General features: G+C 38.8%; 1 protein-coding gene across 3 annotated transcripts in view; it reads left to right on the top strand.

Annotated features, from left to right (window-relative positions):
• Positions 1–20,539, top strand: part of DMD (dystrophin) — a 1,714,964-nt gene that overhangs the window by 1,322,058 nt on the left and 372,367 nt on the right. For all 3 annotated transcript variants that reach the window (XM_061178412.1, XM_061178413.1, XM_061178407.1), the window contains 2 exons: positions 8,362–8,534; positions 17,683–17,839. In XM_061178412.1, coding sequence (XP_061034395.1) covers positions 8,362–8,534; positions 17,683–17,839 — 330 coding nt within the window. The remainder of the gene's footprint in view (positions 1–8,361; positions 8,535–17,682; positions 17,840–20,539) is intronic.

Raw genomic sequence — 20,539 nt, 5'->3', positions numbered from 1 at the left:
AAATCCAACATCCAAATTATATCTCACATCAGTCCACTTCTCTCCTTCTACAGTCACCCTAGTCCAGGCCACCTTTATCTCTTGCCTGGATTAGAGGCCCTGGCCTCTAACTGGTCTTTTTGTTTCCTCTCCTGCCTTCGTTAATCTCCACATGGCAATGTAGTGATTTATTTAAAGCCTAAATGATAACATGTCACTACCCAGCTTTAAAAGCTTCTATTGTTTTCCATTGCACTTGAAATAAAATTCAAACTCCTTACCATGGGACTTCAAGGGCCCACGTTATCTGAAGCCTTTCTTACCTCATCTTCAGCCTCATTTCTTTCTCGGGAAGTTTTAGCCAAGGTCTTTCCTATCACAGAGCTGATGCAAAGGTCTGCCCTCTTACTTGGGAGGACTTCTGTGCCCTTGGGTTTTCCTATAACTGGTGTCTTCTCATCTTTCAAGTCTCAGCTGACACTGAACTTTCTCTCATAGATGTTCCTTGACCACCATAACCAAAGAACACCCATCACCACAACATGTACACCGTTACTCTTATCGTAGCCCCCCCTATTTGTTACCTCCAGAGCATTTTCTTATTTTATTGAACACTTGTTTATCTGTTTACCACATTTCTCCCCTGTTCATCCTATTTCTCCCCTGTTCATCCTATTTCTCCAGTGTTCATCCTATTTCTCCCGTGTTCATCCTATTTCTCCCGTGTTCATCCTATTTCTCCCCTGTTCATCTTATTTCTCCTTTTATCGTTTTATGCTGTGAACATCAAAAAGGCAGAGGTTTGGGGTTTTTTCACCACTGCAGACCTGGGTGCTAATATATTAAATATTAGTGGGAGGGAGGAAGGAAAGAAGAAGGGAGGGGAGGAGGAAGGGAGGGAGGAGTGAAGGAAGGAATTAAGGCCTGGGACTACACCGTTCTTACATCATATGTATTCCCACAGCTCCTATTGAAATCTTGGACTTAAAATAGGCACCTAATGCATGTTTGTGTGATGAATAAGTATGCAGACTCTTTTGCACTGTGACAGAATAAAAAGAAACTAGGAAAAACAAGAGGCAGAAGCGAAAAGATACGTCCCTTATCCAATCTACTATATCTGAAATGAGCTCTTCAATTTTAAAAAAGTAATTTTCAGAATAGAGTAAACCAGAGGGTCAGACAGGAAGAGAAAGCATCACGTGTTACCGGAGTTTGGGATTGCTTAAGGCAGTCTGACAAATGGGATTTTGCTCCGTTTCCTCTGGGGTAATCCACCCTAGGCTGCCGGGCATTTTTAAAGATTGGATTTTGAAATAAAGCTTTGCACCTGGGAATGTACTGAGGCAGGAGAACATATCCCTTCTCTCCACTGTTCTGGTGCTTAAATGTGAGAATTCTTGAACAAGATATGAAAGCAAAGACAACAAACCCTGCAGGATAATAGTCTCTGAGGACCTTAATAACAGCCATTTTTAAAGCAAAGCCTGTGGACTCCTAAATCCATAGCTGCTCGTTTAAGATGCATTGCGATGCAGTGGACCTGAAAGCACACTCCTTATCTACCTAGAGCAACCAGGCTCCAAGCCAAACGGCAGTCCTCAAATTAACTCTTGTTTATCTCGGGATGGCAACTCTCCTGCTTTTAAAAGAATTGCAATGGCCACATATAAAAGAGAAAAAAGGAGTCACGCACACTGTCAATCTGTATCCAACTGCATTTCCTGTGCGAGTTAGGAACCTCTGGCGGTTAGATTAGAATCCTTATAAAGTCAAGATTGTGGGTCCAGTTCCTTTATATGGGTGCTTCTCAAAAATCCATTAGGAAGGATAATTCTGTTTTGTTTTCCTAGTTTTAATTTCCAGTCCATAACAGACTGATACTTTTGTAACACGCAATAAATTACTTTTAAAAATTACAAAAATCAGACACAAAATGCAAGCCCATGCTTTTTATTTTTAGACTGCTATAAACGTTTCTAAAGATTTACTCTCAATTTCTGTTCTCACGATGGAGCGTGTGTGTGTGTACTCCAAAACCTCAAGTATTTAGAGCCCATGTTTAACAAATCATTTTGGGTAACCAAGCTAAGGGAGTTTTACTTTTGCATGTGTGTTTTTGTTTTATTTAACTTCTTTAAAGCATCAACACCTTTTCAGAATAACTACGTTGGGTAAATTCATTTAAAGAGTTTTACATACACTGCTTTCTTCTTAGAGTTCACTGAACATAAATCTGCCTTTTTCTGGCTCGTTCAGGATCATTAACATTAATTATTTTGCTTTGCTTTAAAGTTAGGTGATGCCTTCAAGGGCTAATAATATATGTAGGGCTATTAGTTTTCACACTTGTGTGACCCTGGTGAACTCTGAGTGCCTGCAGCTCCTTTTACACCTTTCTGGTTCTCTGTCAGGTGTCACTCCTTGCTGCTCTCAGTTTAGCCCTTAAGGATAACGTCTCTCCATTTTGGATCTTCTGTTTCTGACCTTTTAAGTTCTTAGAAATCAGATCATCACTTTTTTTTTTTTTCCTATTAAGCTTATTTGAATTAGGCAAAAATTACCAGTAAAGAGGAACTAATGACCTTATCATTATTCACATACTAATTGCTTTCAGAAAAGATTAGAGATGGTGTGTCTGTAATGATTAATTTTGTGGGGAGATTTGGTCACTTATTCTTCCTACATCTTTTTTTTTTTTTTTTTTAAATTTTTATGGCTGTGTTGGGTCTTCGTTTCTGTGCGAGGGCTTTCTCCAGCTGCGGCAAGCGGGGGCCACTCTTCATCGCGGTGCTCGGGCCTCTCACTATCGCGGCCTCTCTTGTTGCGGAGCACAGGCTCCAGACGCGCAGGCTCAGTAGTTGTGGCTCACAGGCCCAGTTGCTCCGCGGCATGTGGGATCCTCCCAGACCAGAGCTCGAAGCCGTGTCCCCTGCATTGGCAGGCAGATTCTCAACCACTGTGCCACCAGGGAAGCCCCCTTCCTACATCTTTTTGTTTGTTTTATTGCTTACTCCTCGGTTATATTCAAGATAAGGAGGTTATCATTTGATGAATTCTTTTTTAGAGACAGATAATTCCATATACATAGGAAAGAGAATATGTGGAATCTATTATCCCTGATGTTTTGGAATAGTATCATAACCATTTGTTTGGATAATAAAAAGAGGTGTGTAGCAGTAACTAATTCTTGGCATCTTCCTTCTTTATTTTTCGTCTTATAAAAGTAAGACTTTCATAACTTTTCATATTCTTCCCCGGTTGTCTTACTACTTTCGATCACCATGGATCATTCTACTTGTCAAATGAGATGGTACAAATTTAATCGATAATCTCATCTTTGTCCTTTACTTTTCTTTATAAACTTCTGTTCTCAGTAGCTTCCTGAAAGAAGGTCTTTATCCTACTTAGTTTAAGGACATCGACTATATTCTACCTGTTTCTTCTCAACACTCATTGTCCATTCCAATCAGGTCGTGCAGTTCATTGTACCTGCTCGTAATCCAAACTCCTCGCCACGTTTTTGCCATTTCCAGGCTTTTCTCACTTGGAATACCCTCTTCCTCTTCCCTTCACCTTTCTCAATCCTATCCATCCTTCAAGGCTCAAACCAAGTTCCATGACTTTGTAAAGTCTGTTTCTATCACATTTTTCCCACATTGATTCTCTTATAATAGAAATCCTTACATTAGCTATTACTTATTAAAGGCTCATTGTGTTCTAGATGATGTTCAAAATATTTTACAAAAATTATGCCACATAATATTCAAAATAACCCAGCAGGTAGGTATTATTATTTAATATTTAGTGAAGCCAAGGAGACTAAAGAGTCTTTAAACTTATGCAGCTAATAAGGGAAAGAGAAGGAAGAGACTAGAACTATGTCTGTTTAACTGCCCTTTCCCATTAGTTTTCCCTGGAGGCTGAGAAAGGGGACGTATGACAGAAGTAGGCTAGATGCTCAGAAAAGAAGGAATGGTGAGATTCGAAAATGCTCTCCAGGAAACACAATACTCCCTACTCCTAAAACTGCTTCGTAAGCATAGAAGCATGCTGCGTGCTTCACATCTGAACTTTCTTGATATTCACAGTTGAAATTGGCTCCATAATTATACGTAACTGTAGGCTCTATGTCTCTTTCTGAGGGGAGGGGCTGCATATTATTTTTCCATTGGCACCCATTTTCTCAATTATTTTATGCTCTCTCTCTTGTATTGGATATATCTGCCCACTACTTTAGATATGTTTAACAGTCTCCATATTAATAAGACCATAAAGTTACTCTTTGAGTACTGGAAACAATGTTAGTCTGCCTTGTGCTAGATTTGCTGAAATTTAAGCAGGAGTGTTATTAATAGGAAACATTTTTTAATTAATAGGAAAAAACTCAGAGGTGATATAGCCTAGTGGGTAAGAGCCCGGTCCCTGGAGTCCGACGGCCTCGGTTTGAAATCTCGCTGCGTGGTTTATTAGCTGTGTGACCTTGTGCATTTTTGCCCGAACCTCTCTGTAATTTCATTCTCTTATGTGTGAAGAGAAGATATTAATAATGCCTACCCTGGAGAGTCACTGAGAGGATTAAATGAGCTCATGTATATACAGTGCTTTAGACAGTGTCTGTTGTAAAGGAAATCTTATGTATGTTGTTGCTGTTGCTGCTGCTTCTGTTGTTATGTAACAAACCCTTGTTCCCTATTCATTAGTTATTGTTCTTCCTAAAGAATACAGTCACAAAAAGAAGAGAAAACTTACATTGAACGTCGCAACTAAGGCTTGAGTGATCTTTTCTAGTTAGGTCAGAAGTGAAATAAAACTACTTAAAAATATCTGTGAAAATTACTTTTTGTCCAGATTGGGTCTCCTCTGAGAACTCGATTCTCCGTTCGAACCTCCTGCTTTTCTGGGGCCCCTGAGTCTAAGGTTAATCTTAGGATAAATGCCATCATGGTAATTTTATGCAAATATGAGTGTGTTCCTTCCTACCTGCCCTGTCAATGTCTCCCTCCCCACCTAGGACTCATGCTGCCTACTTGTACTAAAAAATCTCCACTACAGCAGGCTAACTTCCTGAAGAAAGCCTTACAGTCCTCACCGATACTCACCTCCATTTTAGAGCATCCTACCTAAGTCCTGTAGCTTGACGGAATCCCTGCCAGCCCGCCAGCCCAAAGGAGCGCGGCCAAACTACGTTTATGCTGATATGTCAGGTCATTACTTCCTGTAATGTTCACATGACTCTTGTAGACAAAGGAGTGAATCACTGATGGGAGAATTTCTGTTCTGGCAGCGGGGATATTTTGTAGCAGACTTTTTCAGTGCAAATAATTTTTGCTCACAGGTGGTCCCAGATGCCCAATTGCAAAATGAAAAGTGAAAAGGGTAGTCAGGATTCCATTTTTCATTTTGAACAACTCAATCCATGTGGGTAAATTTTAATCAAAATCAGTAATGCCGTCTTTCCGTGTGCTTTAACCTCAGTAGTTGTTTTTTCCCCTTGTTAGCAGTAGCCTTGTTCAGCGTCAATAACTACTGTCTGTTATAGTCAGTGCTTACAGCAGCAAATGGTGTGTGGAGACAGCCTAAGATCTTCCAGAGTCAAAAGAACTGGATGCATTGTCCACATTTAACACTTTTGGCAAGTCAGTTAAACACCTCTGAGCCTCGGTGCTCTCATCTGTAAAACAGAGAAAATATTATGTACTTCACTGGGTAAGGGGTAGGAATAACTAAAGCAATACATGTGTAAGTGCTTTGTAAACTGTAAAGCCCTCTACTATACATGTGTCATTTGTTGCTGTACACTACCATCATAAACTAGAGAAGTAATACTGAGTTAAGAGCTACCTTCTTGCCAATGCTAAGACTTTACTTCAGCTACTTCTGAATTTCCAAGGGGAGAAATTTTAATTCTAGTATGTATGAGATTTGGCAGGAAATTCTCAACGTGTAGTTGATAATATGAATGACTTAAATAAAAAGTGCCTACTAGATTTTAGAAAAAGTAAAGGCATAACTGTCTCTTGCCTTCCTCTTAGATTTCCCACAGTGCTAAGGCTAGACAAATAACCAGTCCTCAACAAGCACTGGTTTATCAATTTTATATTCTTTTCTTTCTCGATGATACAACAGAGATGTTTAAATTCAGGGCAATGTAAGTGGCAGAGATGAAAATTAGCAAATTTCATGAATCAACATCCTATTTATGCTTGGGAAGACCTCTCATTTATTCAGCAAAGTATTGATGACTTCACGATACCATAATCTTAAGGAACTATTGATTGAGCCTGGGTCTCTGCTATAAATGCAGGACATAAAAATTCAAATGTACTATAATTTATATGCATGCTAATGTAGAAAGCTGGTTGTATTAGTCAAAATATCTTAATTTTGTTGACAACAAAAGGTTTGGTCTTAATTCCTTAAGTGTGTACTCTGAGGCCAAGTTTTAGGTAGCAAACAAATCACATACAATAAGAAGAAAAGTAAAGTAAAAGAGAGAAGTGGGGGCATTATCTTGATAACTTGGATCTGTTTGGTTTTTATTCCTGAATTATTTAGATATATTAGCCTCAATTTTCTCTTTCACTGAAGAAGTAGCAAATTCAGCAGGTTCTGTTTTTCCATGTAGGTACACAAAGATAAATTGGATATATATTTGATCAAGCTCCATTCAGCAAGAAGCCCAGTACTGGTTTTCTACCACATCAGCTAGTTTCAGAATCAGGCTATTTCCTTCCAAAACAAGCCTGTTTTTGATGGGATAAAGATAGATGCTCCTCGATATGTTTTAGTATTTCTATTCTTTCAACTCCAGATGGGGTTTATCCATATTCCCCTCCTGTCTTGCAGTCGAAGGAATGAGACAGAATTCTCTTTAGAGTCCATCGGTGATACTTTGGCTGCCAGAAATAGTGACAGGAGACATTCATCGTCCATCTCCCTGCATCTAAGAGGCTGCGACTGAAAACACAGGCCACTTCTTCAGACTTTGTAACATGTCATTGCTGCCACTTTTCCTTCCTTACTTTAGAAGAGTAATTTAATTCAATTTTAGAAAGGGGGGGGGAGCTTTTCTAGTTACACAGATCAATCCAGTTGTTCGGAGCTTCAGAATGAATTTTTAAACTTGTTAAACAGAAGCATACAAATCTCTAAAAGCAAGTCAGATAATGTACAAAGCCTCCATTCACTGTGTAGGCAGAAAGGAATGCTGGTACCCGGCAGCTCTCTAAGGAATGTTCCTTTGGCTTTGACCGTTCTGCTGGGAACAAGGAGGGAAACACATATAGAAAATGAATTTATAATGTCTCTGGCTTATAATGGCAAAATGATAAGAAAAGTTGGCTGTTTAATATAAACTGTCAGTTGCATATTCCAGGCCTCCTCTCTTTGAGGTCCCTCCCACATCCACAGGCCTGGCTACCGTTTAGTGAGGAGTACAGAGTGGCTGTTTATTATTATTGACTGGTGAGGCCTGTGGTCTGAAATTCATTCTGTCAACGGAATGTAAGCAAAGTTGGCATTTTAAAGCAGGGCTCTTTCAGTCGCTGGGTTTTCTCAGGATTGCTATGCAACAGGATCAGTGCTGTAGTCCCCGGTTCAAGCTGAAAATGTTACACAGGAAGACATACCATGTAAAGGTCAGATTCTTCTACTATGATAATTTTCTTGATCTGTGTATATACAAATGAGGTTGAAGTCATCACTTCTTATCAAAGTCCTATGGACTTTCCACCTGTTGAGCCTAAAAATGTGATGGTATTTTAAATGGGAAGCCTTACTAACAAATGTATGGTGCTGTAATAAATGTATGATGCTGTTTTACCAAGGTGAACTTAATGTGTATTGTCAAGAAGAGTCTCTCCTGTGATCAAATCGCATTAATGTGCTGGTGCTATGGACCAAGTACAGGCTTGTTTATTAGTCTCTCCATGCTTTTGTGGTCCGAGTCAATTCTACAGATTACTGCGTGCTTGGAAAATATGACTTGACCCATAGTGTAATACAGTGATTGGCACTGGGGTGCACTTTATCACGGAGTTTTATTTCCTGTCACTTCCACGAAACAATGTATTTTGTCCATGGACTAGAAGATATAAGTTATGAAATTTATAAAGTTATAAATGTATTATGTTCCGATTCATAATCTCAAGGAATAAATTTATTATACCTAATAAGATGCCCACTTTCAATCTACATAACGACATAAAGAGATGATACACCAAGAAAAGTGAGTTGGAGGTGTATCTTCTTGTTAGTTGAACCAATTGAAATCCCTTTTGAACTAATAGTCTATTTTTTGCAGTTCACCAAATTCACAGTCACAGCCGGTCTCTTTTGTTTGCTAATTCTGCGTGTGTTCTTCTTCCTGATGCCCTGTAGGACCTCCAAGGAGAAATCGAAGCTCACACAGATATCTATCACAACCTGGATGAAAACGGCCAAAAAATCCTGAGATCCCTGGAAGGTTCTGATGATGCGGTTCTGTTACAAAGACGTTTGGATAACATGAACTTCAAGTGGAGCGAGCTGAGGAAAAAGTCTCTCAACATTAGGTAAGAAAAGATCCGGAACAAAAAAAAAAGGCCAGAAATGAATTAAAATGGCAACGCTCCCCTCACTTTCCTAGCAGAAGTAGCTAACATCTCATATGTTTATGTAAATCCCCCAATTTCGGAATGATTTATTTTATTTTGAATAAATGAATCATTTCTTTGCTCGGTATGGAGATGACACTTGAGAGTTCAGGTGAGATTAGAATGGTGCTATGTTATAACCACGGGAGACATACTTATTAAGACGTTAGAGTGAATTCAAATGAGGAGCACAGCTATCCTGATTTCATAGTGTTCTCTCTTGGTTTATCACAGGGTTATTCAAAAAATGATAAAACTAACGTCTGTTTATTATGGAATTCTTTCTTTGGCATTATTCTAAATGCATAAGTGAGGGCATTCTTTAAATACCCATAACACATTATAATTAACATTTTAAAGGAGACCTCGCCATAGCTCCCACAGCCAAGGAGAGATTATAACAAGTGCCTGCCTTTTGCTTCCTCTCAGATTGTGTTACCATATACCCCGTAAACTAAGCCTTTAGCTGTTGTGTACACACCTGTTTTGTACTTTGCCCTTTTGTGCGTAGCAGCGTTCTCCTGAGAAGTTAATGAAGGTGTCTCAGCATTGGTGTAAGGAGGGCAGAGTGAAGCTCTTGCTGTACCTGTTTTGCACTAGTTCAGTGGAGGGGCAAAGAGCACAGAGAGGAAGTGAAATGCCCAGGGTCACCTAAGTGGCATAGGAGGTACAGGGAGTAGAAGTCAGGCTTCCTGCTTTCTAATCAGTTGCTTTGCGTAATTCACGTCTCTTTATAAAAGTACCTTGTGTTTTCTTCTGTGTCTAGAGGAGCAGTGGTAGTGGAGGGAGGTAGAAGAGGGCGAGTGGAATGCCCTCAACACTGGGAGTTGTTACTACCCCTAGGTCGTAAGATTACAGGAGGGAGGTGATTTTTCTTCTTTATAGCTCTTCTAAGTTGTCCCAAATTTGGACATAGAGTATCTTTACTTCTATAAATGAGGAAGAAATATAAATGAAATTGATTCATTTGAAAGCACTCTTGTAGAAATCTGCACGTAATATGACAGAATAAGGATGATAGCAACTCACACTTGCATGGTGCATCACATACTGTGCAGTGTCATGGGCGCTTTAGATTTGTCCACCCATTTAATGCTCTCAGCAACTCTAAGAGTTAGATTCTATTATTATCCTCTCTTTGCATTTGAAGAAAGTAACACACGGAGTGGCTAAATAACTTCCCCGAGGTCACTTAGTTAGTAAGTGGCAGATCTAAGATCTGAACACAGGGAGTCTGGCTCCAGAGTCTGGGCTTTGAACAGTTGTATTATGCCGTAGAGTATAAAGGAAGAAGGAGCAGGTAAGAGCCACCTAACTTTTACACATAAACACGTAATAAGTGAAAGGATGAAACAGAAGAGCAGATTTCTGGGAGGAGGAAAGGATTTATTTTTATTTCTGTGGTTTTCCCCCCAAGTTTGCACCCTAGCTTCCAAGACACTCATTTTTATCTCCCTATTTGATCCATGAATTTTGTATCGATGTGTCGGTGATGAGTTGTGGGCAACAACGGGCGATGGCATTTTCAAAGATAGGGAGGCTCCATTCGCGTTCTACAGCTTCACCTCTCAGAGAGGTCAGTGTATGTAGCGACACCGGCCACTTTCATAACATCTGTCATTACAAAGGAATGAAACTTGTGAGATGGGAAAGATGTCGGTAGATAAAGGAAAGAAAAGAAAGTTATTCTTTTTTTCGGGAGGGAAAAAGAAAGGTGCTACAACTGTTCTGAACATCACTCAGTGCCTTTTCTCTCTTTCATGTGAACTTGATGAAATAAAAGGAGGATTGAAAGCGGCAAACAGCATGTCAGCCAAAATATGGGCTCTTCATTCTCAGCAGTTTCCCGTAAGCCAGCTACTGCAGTTTAATTCTTGCTGGCATTAATCAAGTAGAAAACAGTTACCTTAACTCATCTAAGGCACTGCAAATTCTAGAATTTAAATACTCAGATCAACGGTCTTGGCTTTTAAGTAGGCCTCTCGAATAATACAGAATGTGTTATCAACACTCACTTATAAAAAGCGAGGAAGTAATTCTTCACATCAAAGCGATTCAGTTTATTTCCTGACGCTTGGTTGAAATAAGGGTATCAGTCAATCCGTACTGAATGGCAGGGTTCAGCTGAGAGAAGCACAGTAGAGGTAGTAATGGGGGATTGTTATGAAATAGGATAGATGAACCCTGGAAGAGTTACGTACCGAACCATCAGTGACACATAAGCTTGCATTGCCAATCTAATCAGTTCCTCTGTCGCCATTATTTTATAGTGAAAAGTCACCACAATTTAAAAAAAACTTCCAAAGGTACCCTGGAGAAACATCCCTGTGTTTACCTAAACTATGATATATTATACTAAAAAATTTCAGTTCATTATTTCATAAGAGATTCTGAAGCCATTTTTATATTTCAAAGTATAAAAACATTAGCGCTTAATTTCACAGGTATCCATTTTTTAATGAAAAAAAATTGAGTCTGAACAAAAATGATTCTGAAGTTTCCCTTTGTGTTCCATTGACTCATAAGCGGTATCGTTGTGATTGCAGATCTAAATCCACATTATGTCTTTTACCCTCCATTTATTTTCCTTCTGCCCTGTCTTTCTCTTCTTGTGATTGTGGTTCTTATTGATTGATTGATTGAAGTCTTCATCGTGTCATTCCATATTGATAGATTTGTCTCTCTTTCTTTACATATTGAGACCATCCATTACACATTTACAAAAATATTCTTCCTTGGACACTGTTTCTATCACATTATTCCTTTGGTCAAGAACTTCAGTCTTGTTGGTGCCCATATTTCACTCATTCATTTATTTGTTCATTCAAGAAATATTTACTGAGTGTTTACTGTGTACTAGGCACTCTTCCAAGCACGGAGGATACAACAGTGAACAAAGCAGACAAAAGTAAATTGTTGCTCTCATGAAGCTTATACTTTGTCACTAGGATCTAGTGACCCTTCCACTCTCTACCAACTATGCCTAATAAGCCCCTGCTGACCCGCTCCCTCTCTGTCCTTCCTCTGCCTCCCACTTCGTTCCTCCCCAAGCAGCAATCTAGTTACTGCCCAAAATGGATTCTCTGAGTCAAGTAAATTCTGCTTTCTAACCCCATTCCTGCTCTCCGACAATTTTCTCACTGTCCCGTATGAGTACATCCATTTGCCGATTCTCACACTTGGAATACCATCTCTCCTCTGAGCCTCCAAATTTTGACTCAAATTCCATAATCAAGATTTCGCTTTCTGACTGTTCCTTTACCAGGTCTTCCCTGTACTATTCTCATTTACACTTGATGGCAAGTTCCTTTAAGTATTCATGAGTTGTTTCATAGGGCTGTGCTTGCTGCCTTCAGCTAAATTAGATAAATACAAAACTCCAAGCTATAAATGAGTCAGTGAGGTAGAGTAGAAAGGGTCTTGGACCAACAGTTGGGTGACCTAGCTTCTCCTCTGGCTCTGTTACTACCTAGCATCTGATCTTTAGCCAGTCACTTAACTGCTTCAGACTTGAATTTTCTCTCTCACTGAAATGAGGAAGTTTGACCAGACACATGGGTGGTCTCTTCAAGTTTCCTGGCAATTCTACAATTCTATTATTTTTAATTCTACAATCACCCTTTATAAACCTAGGCAAATTATTGAGCTTTTCTACCTTGGTTTTCTTATATTTAAAAGAAGTGATTAAGTTCAAAGATACGGTATAAGAGAAAGTAGATACGGTATAAGAGAAAGTAAATACTGATACAATGTCTTTGAGAGAAAAGAATAATTGAAATTGTATCTCATAATTTAGTTCAAGGAAAGTAGATGCCATCTGTTCCACATGCGTTATCACATTGCATTTTGTCCAAGAGGTATAAGAAAGAGAAGTAAATACTCAGTGATAGCTGAGTGCCGTCAAACAAAAGATTAACTGCTTTAAGTGGGAGAAAAATAGAGTGAAAATTTTCTACTTACGTGTATACATACACATACACACGCGCGCGCACACACACACACACACACAGAGTCACTGATGACATTATCCAACATCAGGATGGTGATTAGTCAAATAAAGTGTTTCTCATTCTAAAATATTCTATATCTACAAAACTTGCATTTTTAATTTTGAAAATATGAATAATTTGAGAAGTGATCAAGTGCATGAGAAATACGTATGAAGATTTCAATTTAATCTGCCACCAGATTATATTTTCCAGATTATTGTATATATTATTAACTATGAGAATCACATATGATGTCCACATAATTTCAGCAAAACTTACATTCTGTGAGATTGTTATACTTGGGGGAAAAACTTGTAGATGTTATATAAAGATAATCCCTTTTATGAAATTTTGAACATTAATTTGAGACGTGAGGACACCAACATTATATAGTCCACAGCAGCAATAAATCTCTTAGAAAGTACTCGGTATTAGAAATTAGAATAATTAGAGGTCTTGCTCTAATGGAGGACAAAGAAAGAGCAAAAGAAAGCAAAGTCTTTTTACCTTTGAGTGAGAGAAAAATGCTACTTGGATGTTGAGTATCTCCAACCTTCCTTTTCTTACTCTTGGGATGTTAATTATGTTTGAAAGTTGGAGTTCATGGCCCATCTGGAAAAAAAAGTGTTTACTTCTCTTTGGGCTTAATTCTCTTTATTTAAATCCCCATAGCTCCCATTCTATTTCTGCGGTTCCTTATTATTTCTGCATTCTTACCTTTTCTTTCTGTATGCTTACATGCTATCTTTTTACACAAGGGTACCAAAGATATACAGGGATATATTGTTAGTTTTATAAAGGAAGTCAAAGTGAAAAATGACTTCAATATAACACATTTTGCTTTAAGAATAGATGCCTTTCAGAGTAAAGTTTTATTAAGGATTTCAAACTAGGCATCAACTGAATCATACTTGAAGTATCGGTGTCTGGAGAAATAACATTCACTTTAGCAGCCCTATAATTCTTAGAGCCCTGACAGTGAAGAGTTTCTTAAAGCCCAAACTATATATCCCAAGACACCTAAAGGTTCTGCATTTTACCTAAACCTTACAAATTATAGAAATTATCTGCTTATTAAAGATCGCTACTTCCGTTGTTAAAAGCTAGTAACCCCTAAGCTCTTGTCTTCACTAATAAAGATTAATAGAAAATGGATAGAGGCTAAGTGTGTAACTTCAAACCTCCTCTTTTATTCTCTGTTGAGTAGGTTAGGGGTAAATAGAGTATATTTGCCAATTAGCAGGAAGCCTTTTTGCTCAGGGATCCAAAACATTTGGTGAAAACCATCAAGGTTAAGGATTTCCTCATATAAGGAAGGTTTGTAGTTTCCATTTCCCATATCTAAATATGACAGCTCAAGTTATGTGCCTCAGCAGGTGTCTTTATACCTTTGTATCTCAGTTCCCACATTTGCAAAACGAGCGAGTTGAATAATCTCTAAGGTTCCTTAAAACCAGGGGGGAAAAGTCATTGCAAATGCAAAGAAACATTTTCAGGAAAAATCCCAAATACAAACATAGGTTAATCATTTAGAAATATTTGGTATACAATCTTGAAAATAAAAATAGGGCAGCTGCTTCCAACAAACGCATTAGAAACGTGTCTTGAAAACACTTCCCAAGCTTAGCATGGCCAGAGAAAATGTGCTCTGAGCTCAGAGCATTTCATTACATCTAGATCTCCTTCAAAATCATGTCACTGACAAATAGCACCTTTGCCCTGTGGAGACCGACAAGTAATGTTTAGGACACATAGGAAATACTTCAAGAAATTCTTCCTCAGAGAATGGTCCTGGAGCTCACCTGCTGAGTTATAAAGATTCTTGTTCCAATTAGAGAAATTCTGTATCTGTGAATCTGTTTCTGTTTTGCATATACTTTCATTTGTATTATTTTTTAGATTCCAAACTTGTGGTTACCAAAGGGGAGAGGGAAGAGAGGAGGGATGAATTAAGGGTATGGGATTAACAGATACAAACTATTATGTATAAAATAGACAATCAACACGGATATATTGTATAGCATGGGAAATTATAACCATTATCTTGTAATAACTTATAATGGAGTATAATCTGCAAAAATACCAAATCAGTATGCTGTACACCTGAAACTAATATAATATTGTAAATCAACTATACTTCAATAAAAATTTTTTTTTAAAGTACTGAAACTCTGGGGGTGGAACCTGGGAGTCTGTACTTTAAGCAGGCTACTCAAATGTTTCTTATGCACACTAAAGTTTGAGAGCCATGGCTTTAGATTGGATATCTTTGTGTTGTTTTAAATCAGGAGCCGTTATCTGAGTTTCTCCTCTCCAACCCCTACCCAGTGTCCTCTGTCTTTTATAAGCTTTTTGTATAAGTTTTTGTCCTCGTATCACATCTTTCCTTGCACTCTCAGGCTTTAGCAAGGAAAAGAAAGTCATTTGATATGTACTTAAGGTGATCAAACATTCAGAAAAGTGACTTAACTCCATGCCTTAGGGATGAATAAGGAAGGCCCCCTCGTCCCGGTACGCGAGAGCTTTTTGTCACTCGTGACCCCAGGTCCTCCTTCTGTTCCTCTGTTAACTCTCTTGACCGTCCTGTGTCCCTAGCTCTTCACAGCTTCCCTATCTCACGCTATGGAGTTTCTCTTAGATCCTTTAGAACTGAATTCCCTGGGTCTCAACGCTTTTTTTTTTTTCTCTCTCCTAGGGGACACAAAGGGTTTCATCGGCCGCTAATAATTTAGTCAGGGCCATTTAACCTGGGCGGGGGTGGGGGTGGGGGGTTGTAGCACCGCCTTATGTAAATGAAGCAGCACCTGGAGGCCTCACCTTAGGCCGCCTTCCCTTTCGGCATATCAATCCTGTAGACCTCTCCACCACAGGGATGCGTTATTTCCTTTACCGGACAGATGGAGGCCAGGCATTAGACATCCTTATATCCTCCCTTACCTTCCCCCCTCCCTACCCCCACCCCCATCCTGATTGGGACTGAGAGGGACTCAGTAAATATTTATTTAATCAGTGGCTCATCTACAATGTGCTGCCTTTCCATGGCTGTACTGTGCCTCTCTCTACCTTTCAAAATGTCCTGCTTGACAGCCTCTTTCACCCTCAAGGGGACCAAGCGGCAAATTCCACATACCCCAGGGAATCCCCGTAACCAGTAGTCATTACATGTCATTAAACAGCTAAAATCTTGCATAGGGAGTTCTCACTTAGGCTTATGCTGGAAAAGTGAAATAGGAGGAGAGAACAGAAACATAAAAGAACTGACCTCTACACCATATGCAGTCTGCACTATTATATTTAATTCATGATACTTATGATACTTCATGATTCATTTCTTAGATACAGATGTCCTTAGAGTCTTGAACAATTTAATTTCCCTGATGGAAATACCTTCAGTTTTTCTGAACGTAATGTTTATATGGCTCACACTAGAGAATTCTGACAATTTGGAAAAGTATAAAGATGAAGGAATAAATCACCTGTAAATCCGCCTTTGAGGGATAAACTAGTTGTCGTTTCAGAATTTTTTCATGCATAGTCCAGCATGTGCACACACACAAACATTTTGGAAAAATAGATTATGTACGTTTTTGTAACCTACTTTCTCACTTAGTGACTGACAGGATGATCTTGTCCATGCCCATGAACATTTGCCTATGTCATCACATTGAACATTGCGTAGGATTCACAGGATTTGAACAATGCAGTGTATGAGTTCACCATCGTATGTGTAACCAATTTCCTAGTACTGAATATTTAAGTTGTTTCAACTTTGTATCAATCATAAGTATGCTGTAAATAGCAGTTTTCTACCTGTATCTTTGCATGCTTTCCCAGTTACTTTCTTAGTATAAGTTCCTTGAATTTAAGCTTGTGGGTCATTATATTTGCACATTTTAAAGACATTTATGTATCATCAAATTATCCTTCAGAAAGTTTAGAATAGTTTAATTTCAGCACCTAGGTACTATTTGGTGATTCTATTTGACTAAGGCCAGCAGGAGAATTGTATTTGAAATGTCAGGCTAAGGTATCAAACGGCAAAGGGAAATGTTGTTCTACCTGGTTGCTTTACATTTCAATCTCTGCAGCATTAGAGGCTATATTATATTTATAGGCAGCATTAATTTGTATGAATTAATTGATAATTGCTGATAAGATGTAAGTAATGCAGCATAATTCTTGATTTACTTGAGGATAGAGCTTTGCTAACATTCCGTGTTTCTTTGTTTTCTGGATGATGATTTATTTTCTTAATTTAGCTTCTCATCCTCAAGTGAAATGTGGATTTTATAACACAGATCATTCATTTGTATATTCTTAAACGCCTTCTATGGATTAACGTGTTCTAAATGCAGTTGATGGTAAAGCACTCAGCCTCTTGCCTAAATTATTCACGTTTGGGGGGAGGCTTTCAGGCAAATGTCTGATTTTACTTTTCCACGTGAGTTGTTGTCTCAGGACATTTTACACAAAGGAAACAAAGCGGAAAATGTTGGAACTTGGTGAAAACAAATCCCAGGTGCACACGAATAAAGAAGGGTAGAGAAGGAGGAGAAGCATATGGGAAGAGGAGCAGAAAGGAACAGATGCCAGATGGAAGGAGTCAATGGAAGAGGCTGCCTAGGGTGTAGAAATGGAAAAGTCAAAATGTGGGGAGAGACCTTTCCATTTCTCAAAGCAGAAAGAATTCCGGTACTAGCATGAGTCACACGAAAACTGAGTGGTTTATTTTAGTCACTGGGTTCAGGTTCTTCTACCAGAAACATTAGGAATCATTGACTGCAACACTACAGGAAAGCAGTCCATTCCAGTGTATATTTCATGCCAGAAGTCTCAGAATTCTGCGTGTGGAAATAAACATATAACTAAACACTCTCTTCCCTCCATGTTGCCATCAAAATACCCCCATTTTGTTGCTCTCAAAAACAGGTAGCTGGATTTTTATTGAGGACTGCTACGTAGTTCACAGTACATTTACACACTGTGGAAGTAACCAACCAATGTACCTTTAGTGGGCTTGTTAGAACCATCAGTTGTCTTTCTAGATATTCTGACAGTTTGCTCCTGTTATTTTTCAGGTCCCATTTGGAAGCCAGTTCTGACCAGTGGAAGCGTCTGCACCTTTCTCTTCAGGAACTTCTGGTGTGGCTACAGCTGAAAGATGATGAGTTAAGCCGGCAGGCACCTATTGGAGGCGATTTCCCAGCAGTTCAGAAGCAGAGTGATGTACACAGGGTAGGATATTTTTAAGCATAGTGATTTGCACATAGTAAGCATTCAATGACTATTGTAAAATTAGTTTTGATTGAAACCAGGTTGAAAAAGGAAAAGAAATCAAGTGGAAGAGAAATCTTTTTTTTACTTCTCTAGTCCAAGGGTCAATTAGAAATAATCCAAGCCATTATATTTTAAATGTCAAAAGCATCTGCATTAATGATATCATTTAAGATTTGTCCATGTCTTTTGGCGATATTTAAAAATGTTATTTTGGAAAATATTAAACGTATGCTAAAGCGACATAATTCTATAATAAACACCTGTGTACCCATCAAGACCAACAGTTATCAATTCATGGCCAATCTTACTTCTTCTATACCTCTATTTTGTCCTCCATTATCTAAAAGCAAATCTCAGGCACGGATCATTTAATTCATGAATATTTGATAAAGTGTCTCTAAAAGATAAGAATTTGCTCTTTAAAGGTAACCACGTTGTTACTATAATACATTTTTAAAAATTTATTTATTTTATTTTTGGCTGCATTGGGTCTTCGTTGCTGTGCGCGGGCTTTCTCTAGTTGCGGCGAGCGGGGGCTACTCTTCGTTGCGGTGCGCGGGCTTCTCATTGCGGTGGCTTCTCTTGTTGTGGAGCACGGGCTCTAGGCGCTTGGGCTTCAGTAGTTGCAGCTCGTGGGCTCTAAAGCACAGGCTCAGTAGTTGTGGCGCACGGGCTTAGTTGCTCTGAGGCGTGTGGGATCTTCCCGGACTAGGGCTCGAACCCGTGTCCCCTGCATTGGCAGGTGGATTCTTAACCACTGCGCCACCAGGGAAGCCCTATAATACTTTTTAAATGTCAATAATTTTATCATGACAAATACCAAGGCAGTATTCAAATTTCCATTTCTCATATACATGTCTTAAATGTTTTAACAGGTTTTTGGGATTTGGGTTTTTTGGTTTAAATAAGAATTGAAATAAGGTCCAGACATTGCACTTGGCAAATTTGTCTTTTAAATCCCCCCCCCCTTTTTTTTCACTTTTTATTTTGAAGTAATTACAGATTCACAGTGAGTTACAAAAATAGTACAGAGAGTCTCCCTACACATTTCACCCAGTTTCCTCTAATGGTTGCATCTAATATAACTATAGAACAATAATTATTGTCATTTTAACATGTAATTGATATAAAAATTTACAGTTACGATGGTTACAACACAACTCAATTCAGGCTAGCCACATTTCAAGTGCTCAGATATGGCTAGTGGCTATTCTATTGAACAGTGTAGTTCTGTTCAGGTTTGATTGTATTCGGGTTTGCCTTTTTTTGGTCAGACTGCTTCATAGATAGTAATGTATATTTCCATCACCAGGAGGTACACAGTGTCTTCTTTTCTCTTGTGTGTGTGTGATTTTTCGCAGCTATTAATGATCAATGGCTAGGGGTTGCAATGTGATGATTGCCTATTTCTATCATTTCTTCTTCATTTATTAGCTGGAGTACTTCTATGAAAAGAAAATGTATACTCGTCCACAATTTGGGTACCCAGGATATAGTTCGTCTAGGACAGGTGCGGTAAATGTTTCTACTTTACCAGTCTTCAGAATAACAACTTGCTCATTAGCATTCTCCAACAGTGATCAACTGTTTTTTTTTTTTAACATCTTTATTGGAGTATAATTGCTTTACAATGGTGTGTTAGTTTCTGCTTTATAACGAAGTGAATCAGTTATACATATACATATATCTCCATATCTCTTCCCTCTTGCGTCTCCCTCCCTCCCTCCCACCCTCCCTATCCCACCCCTCTAGGTGGTCACAAAGCACGGAGCTGATCTCCCTGTGCTAAGCAGCTGCTTCCCACTAGCTATCTATTTTATATTTGGTAGTGTATATATATCCATGCCACTCTCTCACCTTGTCCCAGCTTACCCTTCCCCCTCCCCGTGTCCTCAGGTCCTTTCTCTAGTAGGTCTGCGTCTTTATTCCCGTCTTGCCCCTAGGTTCTTCATGACCTTTTTTTTTTTTTTTTTTAGATTCCATATCTATGTGTTAGTGTACGGTATTTGTTTTTCTCTTTCTGACTTACTTCACTCTGTATGACAGACTCTAGGTCCATCCACCTCACTACAAGTAACTCAATTTCATTTATTTTTATGGCTGAGTAATATCCCATTGTATATATGTGCCACATCTTCTTTATCCATACATCTGTCGCTGGACACTTAGGTTGCTTCCATGTCCTGGCTATTGTAAATAGAGCTGCAATGAACATTGTGGTACATGACTCTTTTTGAATTATGGTTTTCTCAGGGTATATGCCCAGTAGTGGGATTGCTGGGTCGTATGGTAGTTCTATTTTTAGTTTTTTAAGGAACCTCCATACTGTTCTCCATAGTGGCTGTATCAATTTACATTCCCACCAACAGGCAAGAGGGTTCCCTTTTCTCCACACCCTCTCCAGCATTTATTGTTTGTAGATTTTTTGATGATGGCCATTCTGACCGGTGTGAGGTAATACCTCATTGTAGTTTTGATTTACATTTCTCTAATGATTAGTGATGTTGAGCATTCTTTCATGTGTTTGTTGGCAATCTGTATATCTTCTTTGGAAAAATGTCTATTTAGGTCTTCTGCCCAGTTTTGGATTGGGTTGTTTGTTTTTTTGATATTGAGCTGCATGAGCTGCTTGTAAATTTTGGAGATGAATCCTTTGTC

The sequence above is a fragment of the Eubalaena glacialis genome, chromosome X (assembly GCF_028564815.1).
Source record: "Eubalaena glacialis isolate mEubGla1 chromosome X, mEubGla1.1.hap2.+ XY, whole genome shotgun sequence".
Taxonomy (NCBI): domain Eukaryota; kingdom Metazoa; phylum Chordata; class Mammalia; order Artiodactyla; family Balaenidae; genus Eubalaena; species Eubalaena glacialis.
Note: the sequence above shows the minus strand (reverse complement) of the source record. Positions and strands in the feature narration are given on the sequence as shown.